General features: G+C 54.3%; 2 protein-coding genes across 4 annotated transcripts; one reads left to right on the top strand and one right to left on the bottom strand.

The window, feature by feature from the left end:
* The first annotated feature begins 593 nt into the window (after positions 1-593).
* Positions 594-12,458, top strand: PEX6 (peroxisomal biogenesis factor 6). Of its 3 annotated transcripts, XM_072732208.1 has the most exons (18): positions 599-1,527; positions 3,004-3,167; positions 3,635-3,718; positions 7,158-7,260; positions 7,345-7,478; positions 8,132-8,243; positions 8,599-8,807; positions 9,221-9,416; positions 9,599-9,675; positions 9,841-9,973; positions 10,054-10,259; positions 10,381-10,442; positions 10,683-10,791; positions 11,093-11,209; positions 11,327-11,404; positions 11,731-11,870; positions 12,005-12,182; positions 12,268-12,458. In XM_072732208.1, the coding sequence occupies exons 1-17, from the start codon at positions 646-648 to the stop codon at positions 12,139-12,141; spliced, it is 2,943 nt and encodes a 980-aa protein (XP_072588309.1). In that variant the 5' UTR covers positions 599-645; the 3' UTR covers positions 12,142-12,182; positions 12,268-12,458. The 3 variants fall into 3 exon arrangements, with proteins under 3 accessions (XP_072588325.1, XP_072588309.1, XP_072588314.1); XM_072732224.1 differs by having other exon boundaries at positions 594-1,527; positions 12,005-12,458; XM_072732213.1 differs by having other exon boundaries at positions 599-1,263; positions 12,005-12,458.
* Positions 12,459-12,572: 114 nt separating this feature from the next.
* On the bottom strand, positions 12,573-15,460 carry GNMT (glycine N-methyltransferase). Its single transcript, XM_025990926.2, has 6 exons — positions 15,042-15,460; positions 14,178-14,305; positions 13,618-13,734; positions 13,268-13,410; positions 13,037-13,158; positions 12,573-12,953 (listed from the first exon to the last, which is right to left on the bottom strand). Exons 1-6 carry the CDS (start codon positions 15,245-15,247, stop codon positions 12,782-12,784), a joined length of 888 nt encoding a protein of 295 aa, XP_025846711.1. The 5' UTR covers positions 15,248-15,460; the 3' UTR covers positions 12,573-12,781.
* Between the last annotated feature and the right edge of the window lie 1,259 nt (positions 15,461-16,719).

Here is a 16,719-nt window from a genome sequence, read left to right as displayed (position 1 = left end):
CGAACAGGACAACAAACAGGACAAGAACACTGGACCGTGTATTTTGTGTAGGATGTGCTGGAACAGGTGTGGCAGCACCGAGCACTCCAGGGCTACCGAATCACAAGCGGTAATCCGGGCGGCAGCCACTGTATATCCATAAGCACGTCTGAGACAGTTTTATCCCACCACTCCCTCCTGCAGCCTTCCCCACAACTCCCGAACCTCGGTGCCTACAGTCCCACCGTGGATGCTGCAGGACTTCCACAGAGGACTGGACTCCTTCCTACACGCTCCACCCAGCGCTCTCAGCTCTGGGACAAGCCGGTCTCGGGCACGCTGAAGGTTCGATGATGATTCGATTAACTGTTTAAGCGCATGGCGGGGAGTTGAGGGGACCTCACTCCCCTAGCAGGCGCAGAGGGCAGACGCCTGCGAACACTGTCTCGAAAGGACTACGCAACGGCAGCGAGCGTGTCACTGCCACCTAGGCGCCAACCCCGGGCACCTAGACGCCGCTCACCCTCCGGGAGCACGCTGCCCGCGCCCGGCGCCCCGCCCACCCTCCTCGCCCCTCCCCCCGGCGGAAGCGGAAGCGGAAGCGGCGTGCGGTCCCTGGCCCCGGAAGCGGCTTTCCTGCGCCTTCCGCGGCGGTCTCCTGTCGCCATGGCGCTGGCGGTTTTGCGAGTCCTGGAGCCCTTCCCGACCGAGGCACCCCCGCTGGCTGTGCTGCTGCCCCCCGGGGGCCCGTGGCCTGCGGCGGGGCTGGGCCTGGTGCTGGCCCTGCGGCCCGCAGGGGAGAGCCCCGCGGGGCCGGCCCTGCTAGTGGCGGCCCTGGAGGGGCCGGACGCGGAGACGGAAGAGCAGGGTCCCGGGCCCCCGCAGCTGCTAGTTAGCCGCGCGCTGCTTCGGCTTCTGGCTCTGGGCTCTGGGGCGTGGGTGCGGGCGCGGCCCGTGCGGCGGCCGCCGGCGCTGGGCTGGGCGCTGCTGGGCACCTCTCCGGGGCCCGGGCTCGGACCGCGAGTCGGGCCGCTGCTGGTGCGGCGCGGAGAGGCCCTGCCTGTGCCCGGGCCGCGGGTGCTGGAGACACGGCCGGCGTTGCAAGGGCTGCTGGGCCCAGGGACGCGGCTAGCTGTGACTGAGCTCCGTGGGCGGGCCAAACTGGGTCCGGAGGCCGGGGACTGCAGCCGGCCTCCACCCCCGCCCGTGGTGTCCTCCTTCGCGGTTAACTGCACGGTCCGGCGACTCCGGGGAGTTCTGGGAGGGACTGGAGATTCGCTGGGGGTAAGCCGGAGCTGTCTCCGTAGCCTGGGCCTCTTCCAGGGCGAATGGGTGTGGGTGACCCGGGCCGGAGAGTCGTCAAACACTTCCCAGCCACACTTGGCCAGGGTGCAGGTCCTAGAGCCTCGCTGGGACCTCTCTGAAAAGCTGGGACCCGGCTCTGGGCAGCCAGGAGAGCCCCTCGCTGACGGACTGGCCCTCGTGCCTGCCACTCTTGCTTTTAATCTCGGCTGTGATCCCTTGGAAGTAGGAGAGCTCAAAATTCAGGTAGGATACAGGACTAAGGTCAGGAGTGCTTCCACTCCTTACTCCGTTTCCCTATCTCGACTGAATTTGAAGAGGAGAGCTGTAGAATATAAGTCCCTTGCTAGATCTTAATGTCTCTTAGTCTTATTTATCTATTCTCTACAATCAAAATGTAATCCTCCATGGTGTAGTGGGGCATGGGAAAGGCTTCCTTCCATCTATTGAGGTGAAAGGAGAGAATCATTATTAATCACTGGTTGTATACAGTAATCTACTTAATCAATTGTTTGTTGAATTGCTACAGCGTATCCAGAATTGTACTGAGTAATATGGAGGATGATACCTCATTTCTTTTACTCATGCTTATTTATCCTTGACTTCACATTCCTTCCTGCTCTTCTAGCCTCATCTGTTAAAGTTTTACCATCCTTTCCTTCAAAGCCCATCTAAAGATGCCGCCTTCTTAAAGCCTTACATAATCATACCACGCATTTAACTTGACTTCTCCCTCCTGTAGCGTTTTGTACCTTTCCTCGGGACATTTATTTTCTATTCAGTTATGATTATGTACTGTCTAATCCTCAGTTATGTATTGTAAATCCCTTGAAGGGAAGGGCTCTTTACTATTTTTAGTGTTTGATTTTAATATTTTATTAAATATACCCAAGAGAAGTTTTTGGTTTCTGCCTTTAAGGAGATTACCTCAAAAAGATTGTTGTATTTGGGGGGACAAATATAGTCTGTTTAATTAGGCACCTAGATGTATGCTTTAGCTCTGTACTGTCCAACATGGAAGCCACTAGCCACATTGTGGCTTTTTAAATTAATTAAAACTAAATAAAATTTAAAACTCAGTTTTTTTTTTTTTTATTGTTTTAGTCACATGTCACATGCTCAGTAGCACATAGAGGTGACATTTCTATCACTGTAAAAAGTTCTGTTAGATAATGCTGGCATAGCCAATTCATGCTATCAGATGTCAAGAGGGATATAATATATGCATAACTGGGAGTCAGGTGTGGATTTCCTTTTGAATGGAGGAAAAACTGAAGTCCTCAGACTGGAGCTCATTTGGCTGAACCAACCCTTTGAGCTTCAGTGAGATCATAGCCTTTTCCCACAGCCTGAATTCAGTGTCCCCACTAATGTCCAATTAATAGCAATCCCAGTTACTGCCTGGGTGTGACTCAAAAGGACTTACGGGAATTAAATGTCTTTACCACTTTCCTGGCTCGGGGGCCGACCTGAAGGTATCACAGAAAGGTTATTTTTACTGGGGAATTCTTTGGAGCTAGAGTCAGAAATCTCTTCCTGGTGCCCATGACAAGGAGAGGTTTCTGTTTCTAGGGAATATACAGGTATTCAGTTTGGCTACCTTAGGCCTCCCCTCCCACAGTTCTTGTGGATAGAGAGTGCAAATTATTGGCTGCTAAAGTTAAGATGGGGCAGAGCCTGACTCCTTGGAAGGTTATAAGGTGGTGGTTATTTCTCTAATAGAGGTATTCAGAAGGCTCCGGCGCCCCTGAAGACAAAGGAAGCTGCTCAGTGCTGTCTGGGCCTCTGTTTGCCAAAGAGTTACACATCGAAATTGTATCCTCTCCCCACTACAGCACTAATGGAAATTACGACCATGTTCTTTACCGGCACTTTCAGACACCCAGGTTAGCTGCTTACCCCTTTCAGGAGTATAGCATCTCACCCATTCTCTCCTCCTCTCCTATGCCTTAGACAAGTTCCCACAGACTCTGACTTTACAGAGCCACACTGTAGGCAGTATTGTAGCTAGATGCCTCTTGGTGTGGCATGTGGTCAATAGAAGAGAAATTGGTACCATGAGGTGAATCTGGACATTCTAAACTGAGAAACCTCTTTGGTTTGAGAGGGCACCCAAAGAGCCAGGATCCTGCTCCAACCCTCACTGCTCTGTGATCCCCCTTTCTAGCCTCTCTGCTATTCCCCCCAGCTCATTCTAGGTCAGACTTGTTCTCTGGATAACTGCATGGGATCTCTGAGTGGGGGAGGGGGTAGGCCCTTATAGTCTGTAGGTTGGGAGTGGATATGCGGGGATGTGCCAGGCCCATGCTTTAACTCTCCTTGTGAGCTGACCAAGGCCACTGCTGTGTTGCAGGGCAGTCCAGGAAGGGGATGTTCTGTGTGTACCAACAGTTGGGCAAGTAGAGATCCTGGAAGGAAGCCCAGAAAAACTGCCCAGGTATGCAGCTGCCTCCTATCTTATCCCAGCTGGGAGTCCTAATCTGGGTGTAAGAGTTCTGTGATCCCCTCCCCATGAGTTGTATGGAATAATTTTGTATATAAGAAAAATGTATTCTTCTGTACATTTTTCCAGAAAAAGGGTACATGCTTTCTTCAGATTCTCAAATAGGTGCAGGATTAAAAAAAGATTAGGAACCACTGCCTGCTGCCCTTGGGATGTGTTTATCCTCAAATTATTGGGTGGTCATAGGTAAAGGAAAGCATTGTGAAGTTTAAGGGCCTAGACTAACATGAGATTCCTTGCTTCATTCTCAACCTCAGTGTTTTTTGGGGCCAGGTTTCAGGCCACACCTCCTATATACTCAACATAAGGAGACCCAGGCTTTGATTTCTGCCCTAATTAATGGTGTGTATACATGCAGCTTTTCAATCCTATCTCCCAAAACGGCGGAGAGACAGATTCCTGCCGTCATTGAGAGGCATTCTCTTTTTCCTTTTCCTGAATAAAGAGTGAGAAATTTAGCATTACTGAACCAAGCACCCAAACAAAGGGTCTAACCTTTCTCCTCCCTGTAGCCCCTGGTCACAGAGGTTGCATGTAAAAGAGTGAGGCAAATATTTCAGAGACTGCTCTGGCTTTATGTGAAGTGGGAGACTATGTGGCCTGATACCCCAAGATTGATTTCCTATAGCAGTGTACTAGGAGAGCACAGCTGATTGACCTGCTAATCCAACATTCAGGGGATTTCAGTGAGGTGGGGGGACCAGCTGGAAATAAAGAGTTGGCATGCCCAAGGTCTCTGGCCTAGCCAGCCTGGGTCCTTTGCCAAGACATGCATTGTCTGGAGTGCCTGATTCATCCTTGGTCAACGTTCAGAGCTGTGGTACCCACACCCCATTTAATGTTTATGGCACCTCTTTGAGCTTTCCCAAATTAAATCTACAACTGAGGCCAGGCTGGCATGTATTAGCCACTTCCCACTTCTGTTGCATCTTAAATATAGTCAGTATCTACAGGCTAGCTTTCCACCCTTTGTACTTTCAAAGAAAAGCAGGCACTGGGACCCTTCTGAGACAGACCAGCAAGCCTGTTCTATTCCTGGATCTCTGCTGTTCCGGCCTAGTAGAGACCTCCCTCCCTCCCCTGGATGCTGAGCACACACTTCTTTCTCCTGAGCAGGTCCTGGAAAGCAGGGTTAGGGTGGGCAGGTGGGTCCAAGGACAGACAGACGAGTGCTTTAGCCCTCCTCCCTCAGACCTGGTAAAGGAAGCTTTGCTAGGAGGCTCCTGTGATCCCTGGAACGGAATTCCAGAGTTGGTGATGTAGCCTCTTCAGGCTCTTCCACAGTTTCACTTCCCCGGAGCAAGTCACCAGGATCCAGCTCCACTGTCTCCCATCTGGCTCTTGAGAACACAACCCAGCGTTTCCCAGCAATATCCAGAGGTCTGATCCTTGTACTCACGGAGATGGTCCTACTGCTGTCCGTGGAAGGGAGGAGTTCCCCTTAACCCCCCACAGTGCTGTTCCCCATTGGATTCCACTGCTTATCATGTGCACTGACTCAGGATTGAGATTCCAGATTCTAGACCTACTCACTGTTCATTTATACTGAATAACAGTAAGACACAGGCTTCCTTATGTTCCAATTTTTATCACGATAACTACCTGCCCTAATAATTGCAGGAGTTCCGAATACCAATCTGGTATGCTTCTCCCCTCCACCCAGAGGTATTCCCACACGTCCCACTTTGCTGCCAGAGGAAGCAGCTTTATTACTGAAACAATGTGAACAAAGGGATTTGCACCAACTAGAACTTAGGCCCAAATTATAGTCTGAGCCAAGTCCTTGCCTTTCCACCCGAGAATTAAACAGGGGAGTAGTTCATCATTTCTTTATCAGGAAGATTGGGCTAGTAACTACTCTGCAGGGGAGCAGGTTGAGTAGTCCCAACTCACTCTAACACTAGCCTGGGACTGCACAACCCTGGTTATGGCCGGGGGACCTTTCAAAAAATACACCAGACCTATTGGAGTAGAGTCAAGGTGAGGCTGGGGCCCGTGTAGTCTTTTTTTATTTTTTCCAAAGGAGAGAAAAATGTTAATTTAAAAAATTGAGTTGGGTGCCTGGCTGGGTCAGTCAGTAGAACATGCAACTCTTTTTTTTTTTTTTTTTTTTTAATTTTATTTATTTATTCATAGAGACACAGCTAGAGAGAGGCAGAGACACAGGCAGAGGGAGGAGCAGGCTCCATGCAGGGAGCCTGATGTGGGACTCGATCCCGGGTTTCCAGGATCACACCCGGAGCTGCAGGTGGCGCTAAACCGCTGCACCACCGGCGCTGCCCAGAACATGCAACTCTTGATCTTGGGGTCTTGAGTTTGAGTCCCACATTGGACATAGAGATTACTTTTTTAAAAATTGACATATAATTCACGTTTAAAGTGTACAATTCTGTGGCTTTTACTGTATTCACAAGGTTATGCAACCAACACCACTATCTAGTTGCAGAACATTTTCATCACCCCAAAACCTGTACCCATTAACAGTCCCTCCCTACTCCTTCCTTCCCTTGGCCCCCAGCAGTTACCAATCTGCTGAATGAAATCATACAATATGTGGGAGATGATTTTCAAGTTTCACAGATAATTCTGTGCAGCCAAAAAGGATTAATCATTAGATGTCTTTTTAAAAATTATTTATTTATTCATGAGAGACACAGAGAGGCAGACATAGAGGGAGAAGTGGGTTCCTCTCAGGGAGTCCAATGTGGGACTCGATCCCCAAACCAGGGATCACGCCCTGAACCAAAGGCAGATGCTCAACCACTGAGCCACCCAGGCGTCCCCATTAGATGTCTTTAATAAGGGATATGCAATTAGATTTTAGTGGAATTATTGGGTAAGAGACAAGGGATACTTCAGCTGAGGTTTTGGAAGTCTTTTTTTTTTTTTTTTTTTTTTAAGATTTATTTATGAGAGATAGAAGCAGAGACATAGGCAGAGGGAGAAGCAGGCTCCCTGCAGGGAACCTGATGCGGGACTTGACCCCAGGATCCTGGAATCATGACCCAAGCCAAAGGCAGATGCTACCACTGAGCCACCCAGGTGCCCCTACAGCTGTGGCTTCTCACTGGAATGGGTGGCCATTAAATACATCCCCAAGGCTCTCTGACAGTTGTCATGAGGGATGTGAAGGGCAGTTATCCCTTCTGCCTTCAAAATGTGAATGAGCCAGCCAGCAAGAGAAGAAAGATCACTTGCTTTATCCCCCCCTATTCCTCACCCCTTCCTTACCACCTGCCATGTCTGGGGGCAATTATTCATGCTTTTCTTGAGTTTGCCTCTGCAGCAGACCTCTATGAGACAACAACCTTGTCCTTAGGGAGGGGTATATGTGGGCTCTGCATCCTGGGTTCATTGGGCTTCTTTCCTGCAGGTGGTGGGAGATGTTTTTTAAAGTGAAGAAAACCATTGGGGAAGCTCCAGATGGGCCCACCAGTGCCTACCTGGCGGACATCACCCATACCTCCTTGTATTTGGTGAGGCCCTGGGGATGGGAGTAGAGCTGGGAAAGGGAACAGAAACAGCTTCCAAACACTAAAGCTTTCTCCCACCTTTCACAGGTGGGTTCTACACTGAGCCTTGTTCCCAGGCTCACTTCAGGAGAATCTACTCCCTGGAACAGCTTGTCTCCTCCAGGCCTGGAGACCTTGGTGACTGAGCTCTGTGCTGCTCTGAAGCCTCGCCTCCAGCCAGGGTGAGTGAGGCTGCAGCCTCTGGGTGTGAGAAAAGTCTGCTCGGGACATCTCTGGAGGGGCAGTGGGCTAGACAAGTGGTTCCTAATGTGCTGGCCAGTGTAGGGTTGAGGGGACCTCCCTCAAACGAGTATGCCCAGGCCAGTAGCCCATGCCCTTTCTGTAAGCAGACTCCTGGGCTCCTTTCTGGGATAACCTCCATCCTCCAAGGTGGCTGTGGAGGAACAATCTCCACCAGGGACAGCTGTCTCTGAGACTGCCCTTCCCCTTGGGGAAGCCCACTAGCCATTCTGGCCTTCACCACCCTGGCCCCCAAAGATACAGCAACTCATACCACTGGCCTAAGTGTAGACACAGACCTTTCCCTAATTCCTCTCAATACAATGCATAGACATAACAGTCAAGGCTTTGATGACATTGAAGGCAGCATTGACAAAAGGCAATTGTCCTGGCTACTGGATATGCTCCATGCCCCTGCCAGGGCACCACAGGTGGTGTGGGAAATTCGGCTTCTCCATGTGGAAACATCCCTGAAGGAGGGGATGCCACAAGGAGAGAGAAAGTGTCTGCTTTCTAGATCCAGGGTCCCTATGTTCTGGGGGGCTCGTAAGTTTGAGCAGAATGGAGGAGACAAGTGTCCATCCTCTGGTTACAGAGGTGCCCTGCTGACAGGAACCAGTAGCGTCCTTCTGCGGGGTCCCCCTGGCAGTGGGAAGACCACAGCTGTCACTGCAGCCTGCAGCCGCCTCGGCCTCCACCTACTGAAGGTGAGGGTACCTGGAGAGTTGAACCCCAGCTACACCTCCCAGCCCAGATTCTCTCCTCCTCTCCCCCTCTGGCTACTAGCCTGGCCCTGCTACCTCAGGCAGGTGGGCCAGTAGGTCAGGCATATTCCCAGAATTCTCAGCTACCTAAAGATACTTTCAAAAAGGAAGGGGTTTAAAGATTTGGATGGATAGTCCAGGTTAGGGAAAAGAGGTAGGATTTGAACAGGGTTAATTTCTCCCCTATCTCTACCCTCTAAAAAAATATGGCCTGCATCTTCTTCTGGCTCCTCTCCCTTGCCATTCCCGCCTCAGTCACATGTGCCCTTTGCTCAGACCACTGGGGCCTCCTCCCCAGGTGCCCTGCTCTAGCCTCTGTGCAGACAGTAGCGGGGCTGTGGAGAAAAAACTGCAGGCCACCTTCTCCCGGGCTCGGCGCTGCCGGCCTGTGGTTCTGTTGCTGACAGCCGTGGACCTTCTGGGCCGGAACCGTGATGGGCTAGGTGAGGACGCCCGTGTGGTGGCCACGCTGTGTCACCTCCTCCAGGATGAGGACCCCCTCACCAGGTATGATGCAGAGCTGGGTCTGGAAAAAGGCAGGGCCCAGCCCTCACCCCCTCCAGCCTTTTGTCCTCTCTCCCTCAATAGCTTCTCAGACATCCCACCCATATGTGACAGTCCTGAGCTGAGGAATTTAGGGTATCCAGAGGGAGGGGGATGCAGTCCCTAGTATTTCGTGAGGAGCAGTATATCAAAGAACAAAACACAGCCTCTACCATCAGTGAGTTCCATCTATGAGGGGGGAAGCACAGGTCCCCCTCTCAAGGTACACCCATGAAGCTTTGAGGTGCTCACCTCCCTTTCCTATCCCAGCACCCACCCACCCACCTCCGTGCCCCGACTGCACCAGCCTCATGACAAGACAGTGCTCAGGGCTGCCAGCCGCATTCTTGCCCTCAGCACCCTCCCTTTGTCTGCAGCTGCCCGCCCCTGATGGTCGTGGCCACCACCAGCCAGGCCCAGGACCTGCCTGCTGATGTGCAGACAGCGTTCCCTCACGAGCTGGAGGTGCCTGTGTTGTCAGAGGGGCAGCGGCTCAGTGTCCTTCAGGCTCTCACTGCCCACCTCCCCCTTGGCCAAGAGGTGAACCTGACGCAGCTGGCACGGAGGTGTGCGGTGAGTCCCTGGGCAGGGGACGGGCCTCCCCACCTTCTCTGTCATGGGACTACAGTCCCGCTGGTATGGGTAGAAGACCACAAGGCACCAACACTGGGCCTCTGCTACAGCTGGGGGACTGGCCTCCCTGGGACTCCTGGCTACTGAGCTCTGCTCACATACCCTTTCCCGCGGTTCCCCAGGGCTTTGTGGTAGGGGATCTCTATGCCCTTTTGACCCACAGCAGCCGGGTAGCCTGCACCAGGATCAAGAACTCAGGGTAAGGAACCTGGGCATGGGAGGGAAAAGAAGGCAAGAGGAAATACAGTTGGGTGGGAGCTGGTCAAGGGCAGGGGATGGTGTGGGGTAGGGAGGAACCAGGACCCTGACGGGGAGGATGCTTTTAGGTCAGCTCCTCCAGAGGTCTTCCTGGGTTTCTCTTTAGTTTGGCAGGTGGCTTGAGTGAGGAGGACGAGGGGGAGCTATGTGCCGCTGGCTTTCCCCTCCTGGCTGAGGATTTTGGGCAGGCACTGGAGCAGTTGCAGACAGCTCACTCCCAGGCCATTGGAGCCCCCAAGGTAGAGACTCCAGGTCCTCGAAGGTAGGATGGGAGCTCTATCCACCACCATGTCCCAACCACACACTTTCCATCTCCTAGATCCCCTCAGTGTCCTGGCATGATGTGGGCGGGCTGCAGGAAGTGAAGAAGGAGATTCTGGAAACCATTCAGCTCCCTCTAGAGCACCCCGAGCTGCTGAGCCTGGGCCTCAGGCGCTCGGGTCTTCTGCTCCATGGTCCCCCTGGCACGGGCAAGACTCTCCTGGCCAAGGCAGTAGCCACCGAATGCAGCCTTACCTTCCTCAGGTGGCGAGGGGGTGTGGAAGGGGTGGTGGGCAGACCAGGAGCTGCCTCAGGCTGGGGAAAGGGCTGACTGAGAAGTCAGTTGTGTGTTCATGCATCTGATGAATCCCATCCTCTTCCTCAGTGTGAAGGGGCCTGAGCTCATCAACATGTATGTAGGCCAAAGTGAGGAGAATGTGCGAGAAGGTGAGTGAGGAAAGGCCAGGCTTCTAGCCCTTCCTAAACCCTGCTGGCCCTTGTGCTGCCTCAATCCTCCAGCAACTCCGGGCCTTTCCAAAGTCTCATGGTGCTTTCTACAAAGCACCTTCCCAGGGTGGCCTAGTACCTGGAGTGATGAATTGTCACACCTGGCTTTCCCTCCTCTATCACCTGACTTCAGACCCGCCCTTGAGCTTCCCCCTCCCGTGGGTCCCTTTCTCTCCTCAGTGTTTGCCAGAGCCAGAGCCGCGGCTCCGTGCATTATCTTCTTTGATGAACTGGACTCGCTGGCCCCAAGCCGGGGGCGAAATGGAGACTCTGGAGGTGTGATGGACAGGTGGGGGTCTGAGCCAGACTGGAGTCGGGTCCAGCATGGAGGGATTTGACACAGGTTGCAGCAGTCCTCAGAGCCCAGAGTTGCTGCCATTCCAGTTCTGAAATAGTATAACAGAAGAGAATGGGGGCTGTGGACTTGGGTCAGGGACACTGAGGAGAACGGGGGGCCTGCATGGAGGGCTATAGAGGACACAACCAAGCATGTGGCCCTGTGGAGAAAGCTTGCAAGGAAGGGTACCACAGGCAGGGCAGAGGCTGAAGAAGGGCCAAGGACTCTCTGGCCTACATGTCCTCATTTGCAGGGTGGTGTCTCAGCTCCTGGCTGAGCTGGATGGGCTTCACAGCACTCAAGATGTGTTTGTGATTGGAGCCACCAACAGACCCGACCTCCTGGACCCTGCCCTTCTGCGGCCTGGCAGGTGTGTACCCCTATTCTCATCTCTACCAGGACCATCTAGGCCTGTCCCTTGACCCCCACCTTTGCCTCCTCCATCTTCATGCTGGGCTCCCTGACATTTACACCTATTTCCCTAAAGATTTGACAAGCTGGTGTTTGTGGGGGTGAGTGAGGACCGCGCCTCCCAGCTACGTGTCCTGAGCGCCATTACACGCAAGTACGCCCTGCTAGGGGGAGACTCTCACAGGGTTTGGGCCTTGGGATGTTTAGGGGATAAATGCAATGTGAAGAATAAGCCGGTCAGGGATGCCTTCTGACAGTTAGAGGATGCCAGGTAAGGGACGCCTGGGTGGCTCAGCAGTTGAGCATCTGCCTTTGGCTCAGGGCATGATCCTGGGGTCCTGGGATAGAGTCCGCATTGGGCTCCCTGCAGGGAGCCCGCTTCTCCCTCTGCCTGTGTCTCTGCCTCTCTCTGTGTGTCTCATGAATAAATAAATCTTAAAAAAAAGAGGATGCCAGGTAAAACCTCTATCTGCATAACAGGTTCAAGCTAGAGCCCTCTGTGAGCTTGGTGAACGTGCTGGATCGCTGTCCTCCCCAGATGACGGGGGCAGACCTCTATTCCCTCTGCTCCGATGCCATGACAACTGCCCTCAAACGCAGGGTTCGGGACCTGGAGGAAGGTGAGCTACCTGCCAGCCCCATAGGCCAATTTGGGGGCCTCTGGGCAAGAAGATGATGCCCACTCCAGGGCTCTCCCCTCCTCGGACACAGGCCACAGCCTTTGTTGCTCCCTTGTCACCCTCCCCCCCACCAGGGCTGGAGCCCGGGAGTTCAACACTGCTACTCACCATGGATGACCTACTGCAGGCCGCTGCCCGGCTGCAGCCCTCAGTCAGTGAGCAGGAACTGCTCCGCTACAAGCGCATCCAGCGCAAGTTTGCCGCCTGCTAGGAGCCTCCTACCATCTGGGACCCTCCCCGCAAGGGCTGAAGGTACTTAGGTGTCCCCACAGAGACCTGAGAGAGCAAAGGGCTCCTCAGCAAGCTGTGGTTGCACCCAAAGGCTGCCTACCTCCAGGAGATCTCCTACATGCCGAGGAGCCCCATGGGGACTCAGAGGGCATCATCCCCCGCCTAGCTGTCCTTCCAGGCCAGCTCCAGCCCCAAGACTAAAGACCCTCTGCTCAGGAGGAGGAGCTTGGCCAGAGGGAGCCTCAGTCTTGGCTGAAAATAAAGTGGATGCTGCCCCCTGCTGGTTGTGATCTGAAAGATTGGAGTGTGAAAAGAGCTAGTTTGTGGAAGGACAAAGCCCCACGGGAGGGACAGGGAGGGGACGGTGGTGGGAGCTTGATCCTTCCCATATAAACACAAAACATGCAGAACTGAAAAAGGCACAGACTATATTGCTAATACTTCCATTTGCCCGAACCCAAATCCTGCACCCACAACAGCAGTCTTGCCCCTCCCAGCACCCCAGGATCTGCAGGGCTGGGGCTGGGCCGGGTATGTGACTGCTAGTCCCCACCTCCCCAGAAAGATCTGGCTGGCCATGTTGGGTGGAGGGTTGTAGGAGCTCAGGCCAGGTTCAGCGCTCAGTCCGTCCTCTTGAGCACATGGATAAAATAGCAAGGAATGGAGGCCTGGCCCGGCTTGTAAGGCTTGAAGTCACCCAGGACGCTGTGCTGGCACTTGCCCCCAAAGGCTGCTCGTAGCAACTCCGTGAAGGAAGCCAAACGGTGCGGGTAGTAGGACAGCCGGAACTTACTGCAACAGAGCCCCCAAGCAACCATGAGGACTGGTGGCCTCGGCACCACCCCCCTTCACCCGCTGCCAAGCCCAGTGGGTACCTCAAGCCAGGAGAACCATCCTGACCAGCCCCTGGCACCTGCACTGTATAGTCCAGGGTCACCATGTGGGCCTTGTTGTTCACTGTCAGCACTGATGTGGTGATGTCCTTGGTCAAGTCGCTCTGTAGGTAGTGGTGCAGGCTGCATTAGCCTTGGCAAGCACTGCAGGGCTGGACCCCAGGATCACATCCCCCATTCTGGGCTTCTCATCCCACCCCCCAGGGCCCTCACCTTATAGTAGATGTTCTTTCCTGGGGGTGCACAGCCTGTGCTGAGGATGTGGTCGTAGTTGCGATGGTCAATGACCAGCAGGCCCCCTGACCGCACCATGCTCGCGATGTTCTTCAGTGCCAGCCGGTGCTCACTCTGATCTCCTGAGCTCCAGGCAAGGGCAGAGAGGCTGCGTCCACTCAGGGCCCCAAGCACCAGTCTCCCTCCCAGCTTTTTCCTCCCCAGGGATACAGATGCCAAGTCAGGGAGGAGCAGAAAACAGTCTGCTCTGGCCAGGATAGCAGGCACCCAGGGGTCTGTGAAAAGAGGTATAGCTCAAAGGCCAGGCTCCAGGGTACACCCTGTCTCACCTTTGCAGTCTGGCAAGTGGGCAAAGCTGTTTCCAAGGCAGATGACAGCATCGAAGGCACCCCCTGGTGGCTGGGGCACATCTTTGTCCAGAGTCATCCAGTTGGCTTCTTCAATGACTGGGATCAGGAAGGGGAAGGAGAGCTCGAGGTGGCATGGAGGCACCAGCAGTACCCCTCTCCATTGAGTGCAGCCCTGCCTCAGTTTCCTCTTCAAGACACTTGGGGATTCCCCATCCAGTTAGGAGGAGGGGATTATTATGGATATGGAAGGTGAAGGGGAGGAGGGGTCAAGGGGGCAGGGAGGAAGCTGTGATGGGAAGAATGGCTCTGTGCTTACTGGGTTTTATTTGGGAGAAGACACTTATAATCAAAACTAGCCCTTCATTACCAGATACCTCATTCTAGTGCCTACGCCTCCCTTTCTGGTGAAATGAAAGTAATTTTGCTGTCCCCTTAAGGAAAACAAACACCCGAATTTGCACAGGAATTAAAAGAGCCCAGGGCAGAGAGCATTGGGCCTTGGGGAGCTGGGTGGGGAAGGCCTGCCTGGACGTGCGTACCCCACTTGTCGAAGGCTGGCTCGTGCCGCCGGTTCCAGCGCTCTTTAAGTGCATACTTCAGCATCTTGTCACTGGCATCCACACTGGTCACGCTGAAGCCCTCTTCCACCAGCATGATGGAGTCCACCCTGGGCAGGGCCAGAGGGGAGAGAGGCAGGGAGGGGCAGTCAAGGGGCCTGGCAAAGGCAAGGAGGAGGCCCTGTGCTGGCCCCTTCTGTCTCCTCCACTCTTGGCTCCATTCCTCTTCTTCCTCTCCCCAGGCCCTCTCCACTGATCTCAAATGACCTGGCAAATGGGTTCCCTATCACCAGGTAGCAACTTTGGTGTTTTGTTAGCATCCCTTCAGAGCCAGGCACTCTGTCATTGTGCATTAATCCTCACGGCAACCCTGTGAGGTACATGGTGTTACCCTCACTTGAGAGATGAGGCAAACTGAGGTCCCTGGAATTTAGGAACCTGGGCACGTGGAAGTAGTACAGCATCTCTTCTCCACTAGGTAGAGGGGCCTTCACCCCTCTGGGGCAGGATTTCAACAACTCTAAGTGGGACATCACTGCATACATCTTGAGGTTTTCTGAAGACCTTAAAAATGGATGTATCCAAAGCTCCTGGCACAGCGCGTGGCACGGCCAAGTATCGAACGAATTGTTAACTGTTAACACTGCCCAAGGCCACGACTCGGTAGCTGTGCCAGAGCCAGCACCCAGGAGAGCTTACATCGGTCTGGTCCCAAAGCCAAGCCGCCGCCGCGCCGCCGGGAGGGTCCGGCCGTCGGCATCCCGAGTCCCCACCTCGCAGCCGGGGTGTCGCCAGCCCCTCCTCCCGGCCGGCACCCCCACCCCCAGGGCCCCGGCCCGCGCTCACCCGGTGCCGCAGGCCACGTCGAGCACCCGTTGGCAGCCGTGCTGGCGCAGCAGCCCGAGCAGCCAGGCCTTGTACTCGGCCGTGCGGCTGCGGGTGTCCCCGATGTAGAGCTGCCACACGCGCGCCGCCTCCCCGTCCGCGTACTGGTCCGGGAGCCCTTCGGCCGCCACCCCCAGGGAGCGGGTGCGGTACACGCTGTCCACCATCCTGCGGCGCGCCTGGCTCCGCGGCCGCCCGCCCGCATTTATAGCGCGGCCCGCCCGAGGCCGGCGCCCCACCTGCCCAATGGCAGGTGAGCGCGGGGACACGCCCCTGCCGGGCTGCGGCCTCGGGGCGGGGGCGCTGCCGGGAGGTCTGAATAGGCCCTTCTCGCCCGCGGGAAGCCCAGCCCCCTGGGCGATCACCCGGCGGCAAAGGGCGCTCCCTGCCCCACCCACTGAAGCCAGGCCCCGCAGGACCGGGAGGGGCCGGCCGCGGTGGGGGGGGGGGGGAGGGGAGCAGTGAGGCCGCCCACCCCACCACCGCCACCTAAACTGGAAAGGAAGGAAAGAAAACTTCCCAGTCCTCGCCGAGCTCAGCGCTAGGACGGTATTAACATATCTAAAGGAGGTTTGTCCGGCTGCGGGAGGGCCTGGGAAGGGAGGAAGAGGGCGGATCTGGGGATAAGAATGCTGGAGGGGCCACCCAAGTCCAGGAGCAGTTCTAGTCCAGGGGATCGTCTGCCCACCTGAAGGCAGGTGCTCCTCCGGCCTGGAGGTGACGCACTGAGCTTTTCCCTGAGTCTCTAAGGCGACGTCCGACCTTTCCTCCCAATTCTTTAGCGACTAGCGATGCTTCTAAGCACTTTTTGCTGTTTGAAGCTCCTGTTTGAAATCCAGCATCTCCACCAAAAATCAATCAATCAATCTTAATTTTTAAATAAGATTTTATTGGGACGCCTGGGTGGCTCAGTGGTTGAGAGCTTGCCTTTGGTCCAGGGCGTGATCCTGGAGACCCAGGATAGAACATGGAGTCTGCTTCTCTCCCTCTGCATGTGTCTCTGCCTCTCTCCCTCTCTGTGTCTCTCCTGAATAAATACAATCTTTAAAAAAAAATTTTTTTTTAATTTTATCTATATGAAATGAGGAAGAGAGCATGAGCAGAGGGAGAGGAAGAGGGAGAAGCAAGCTCCTCGCTTAGCAGGGGAGCCCCACTGGGGGCTTGATCCCAGGACCATGAGAGCATGGCCTGAGCTGAAGGCAGCTGCTTAACCGACTGAGCCACCCAGTTGCCCCTTAATTCTTTTTTTAAGATTTTATTTTAAGTAATCTCTGCACCAAACATGGGACTGGAACTCACAATCCTAAGATCAAGGATTCCATGCTTTACTGAGCCAGCCAGATGCCCCTAAAAGTTGATTTAAAAAAAAAAAAAAATTAGAGGGGAGGATGGGCAGAGGGAGAGGGAGAGGGAGAGAGAATATCAAGGGTGCTCCATGCCCAGCACAGAGCCTGATAGCAGCCCAATATCAAAACTCCTGAGATCAGGACACTTGGGTGGCTCAGCGGTTGAGGTCTGCCTTTGGCTCAGAGTGTGATTCCAGGTCAGAGGGTCAAGTTTCGCATCGGCTCCCTGTGAGGAGCCTGCTTCTCCCTCTGCCTGTGTCTCTGCCTCTCTGTGTGTGTCTCTTATTCATTCA

Source organism: Vulpes vulpes, chromosome 1, assembly GCF_048418805.1.
Source record: "Vulpes vulpes isolate BD-2025 chromosome 1, VulVul3, whole genome shotgun sequence".
NCBI lineage: Eukaryota > Metazoa > Chordata > Mammalia > Carnivora > Canidae > Vulpes > Vulpes vulpes.
This window is presented reverse-complemented; position numbering and strand designations above follow the sequence as displayed.

What these genes read in the sequence shown, in the direction of transcription:
- GNMT (XM_025990926.2), bottom strand. Translation starts at nt 15,247, where the DNA reads ATGGTGGACAGCGTGTACCGCACCCGCTCCCTGGGGGTGGCGGCCGAA. An exon ending in GCCAGCCTTCGACAAGTGGG is followed by an intron (nt 13,735 to 14,177) that starts GTACGCACGTCC and finishes TCCTGATCCCAG; the next exon opens with TCATTGAAGAAGCCAACTGG. An exon ending in GAAAGAACATCTACTATAAG is followed by an intron (nt 13,159 to 13,267) that starts GTGAGGGCCCTG and finishes CACTACCTACAG; the next exon opens with AGCGACTTGACCAAGGACAT.
- PEX6 (XM_072732224.1), top strand. Translation starts at nt 646, where the DNA reads ATGGCGCTGGCGGTTTTGCGAGTCCTGGAGCCCTTCCCGACCGAGGCA. An exon ending in AAGCCTCGCCTCCAGCCAGG is followed by an intron (nt 7,479 to 8,131) that starts GTGAGTGAGGCT and finishes CTCTGGTTACAG; the next exon opens with AGGTGCCCTGCTGACAGGAA. An exon ending in TGCAGCCTTACCTTCCTCAG is followed by an intron (nt 10,260 to 10,380) that starts GTGGCGAGGGGG and finishes CCTCTTCCTCAG; the next exon opens with TGTGAAGGGGCCTGAGCTCA.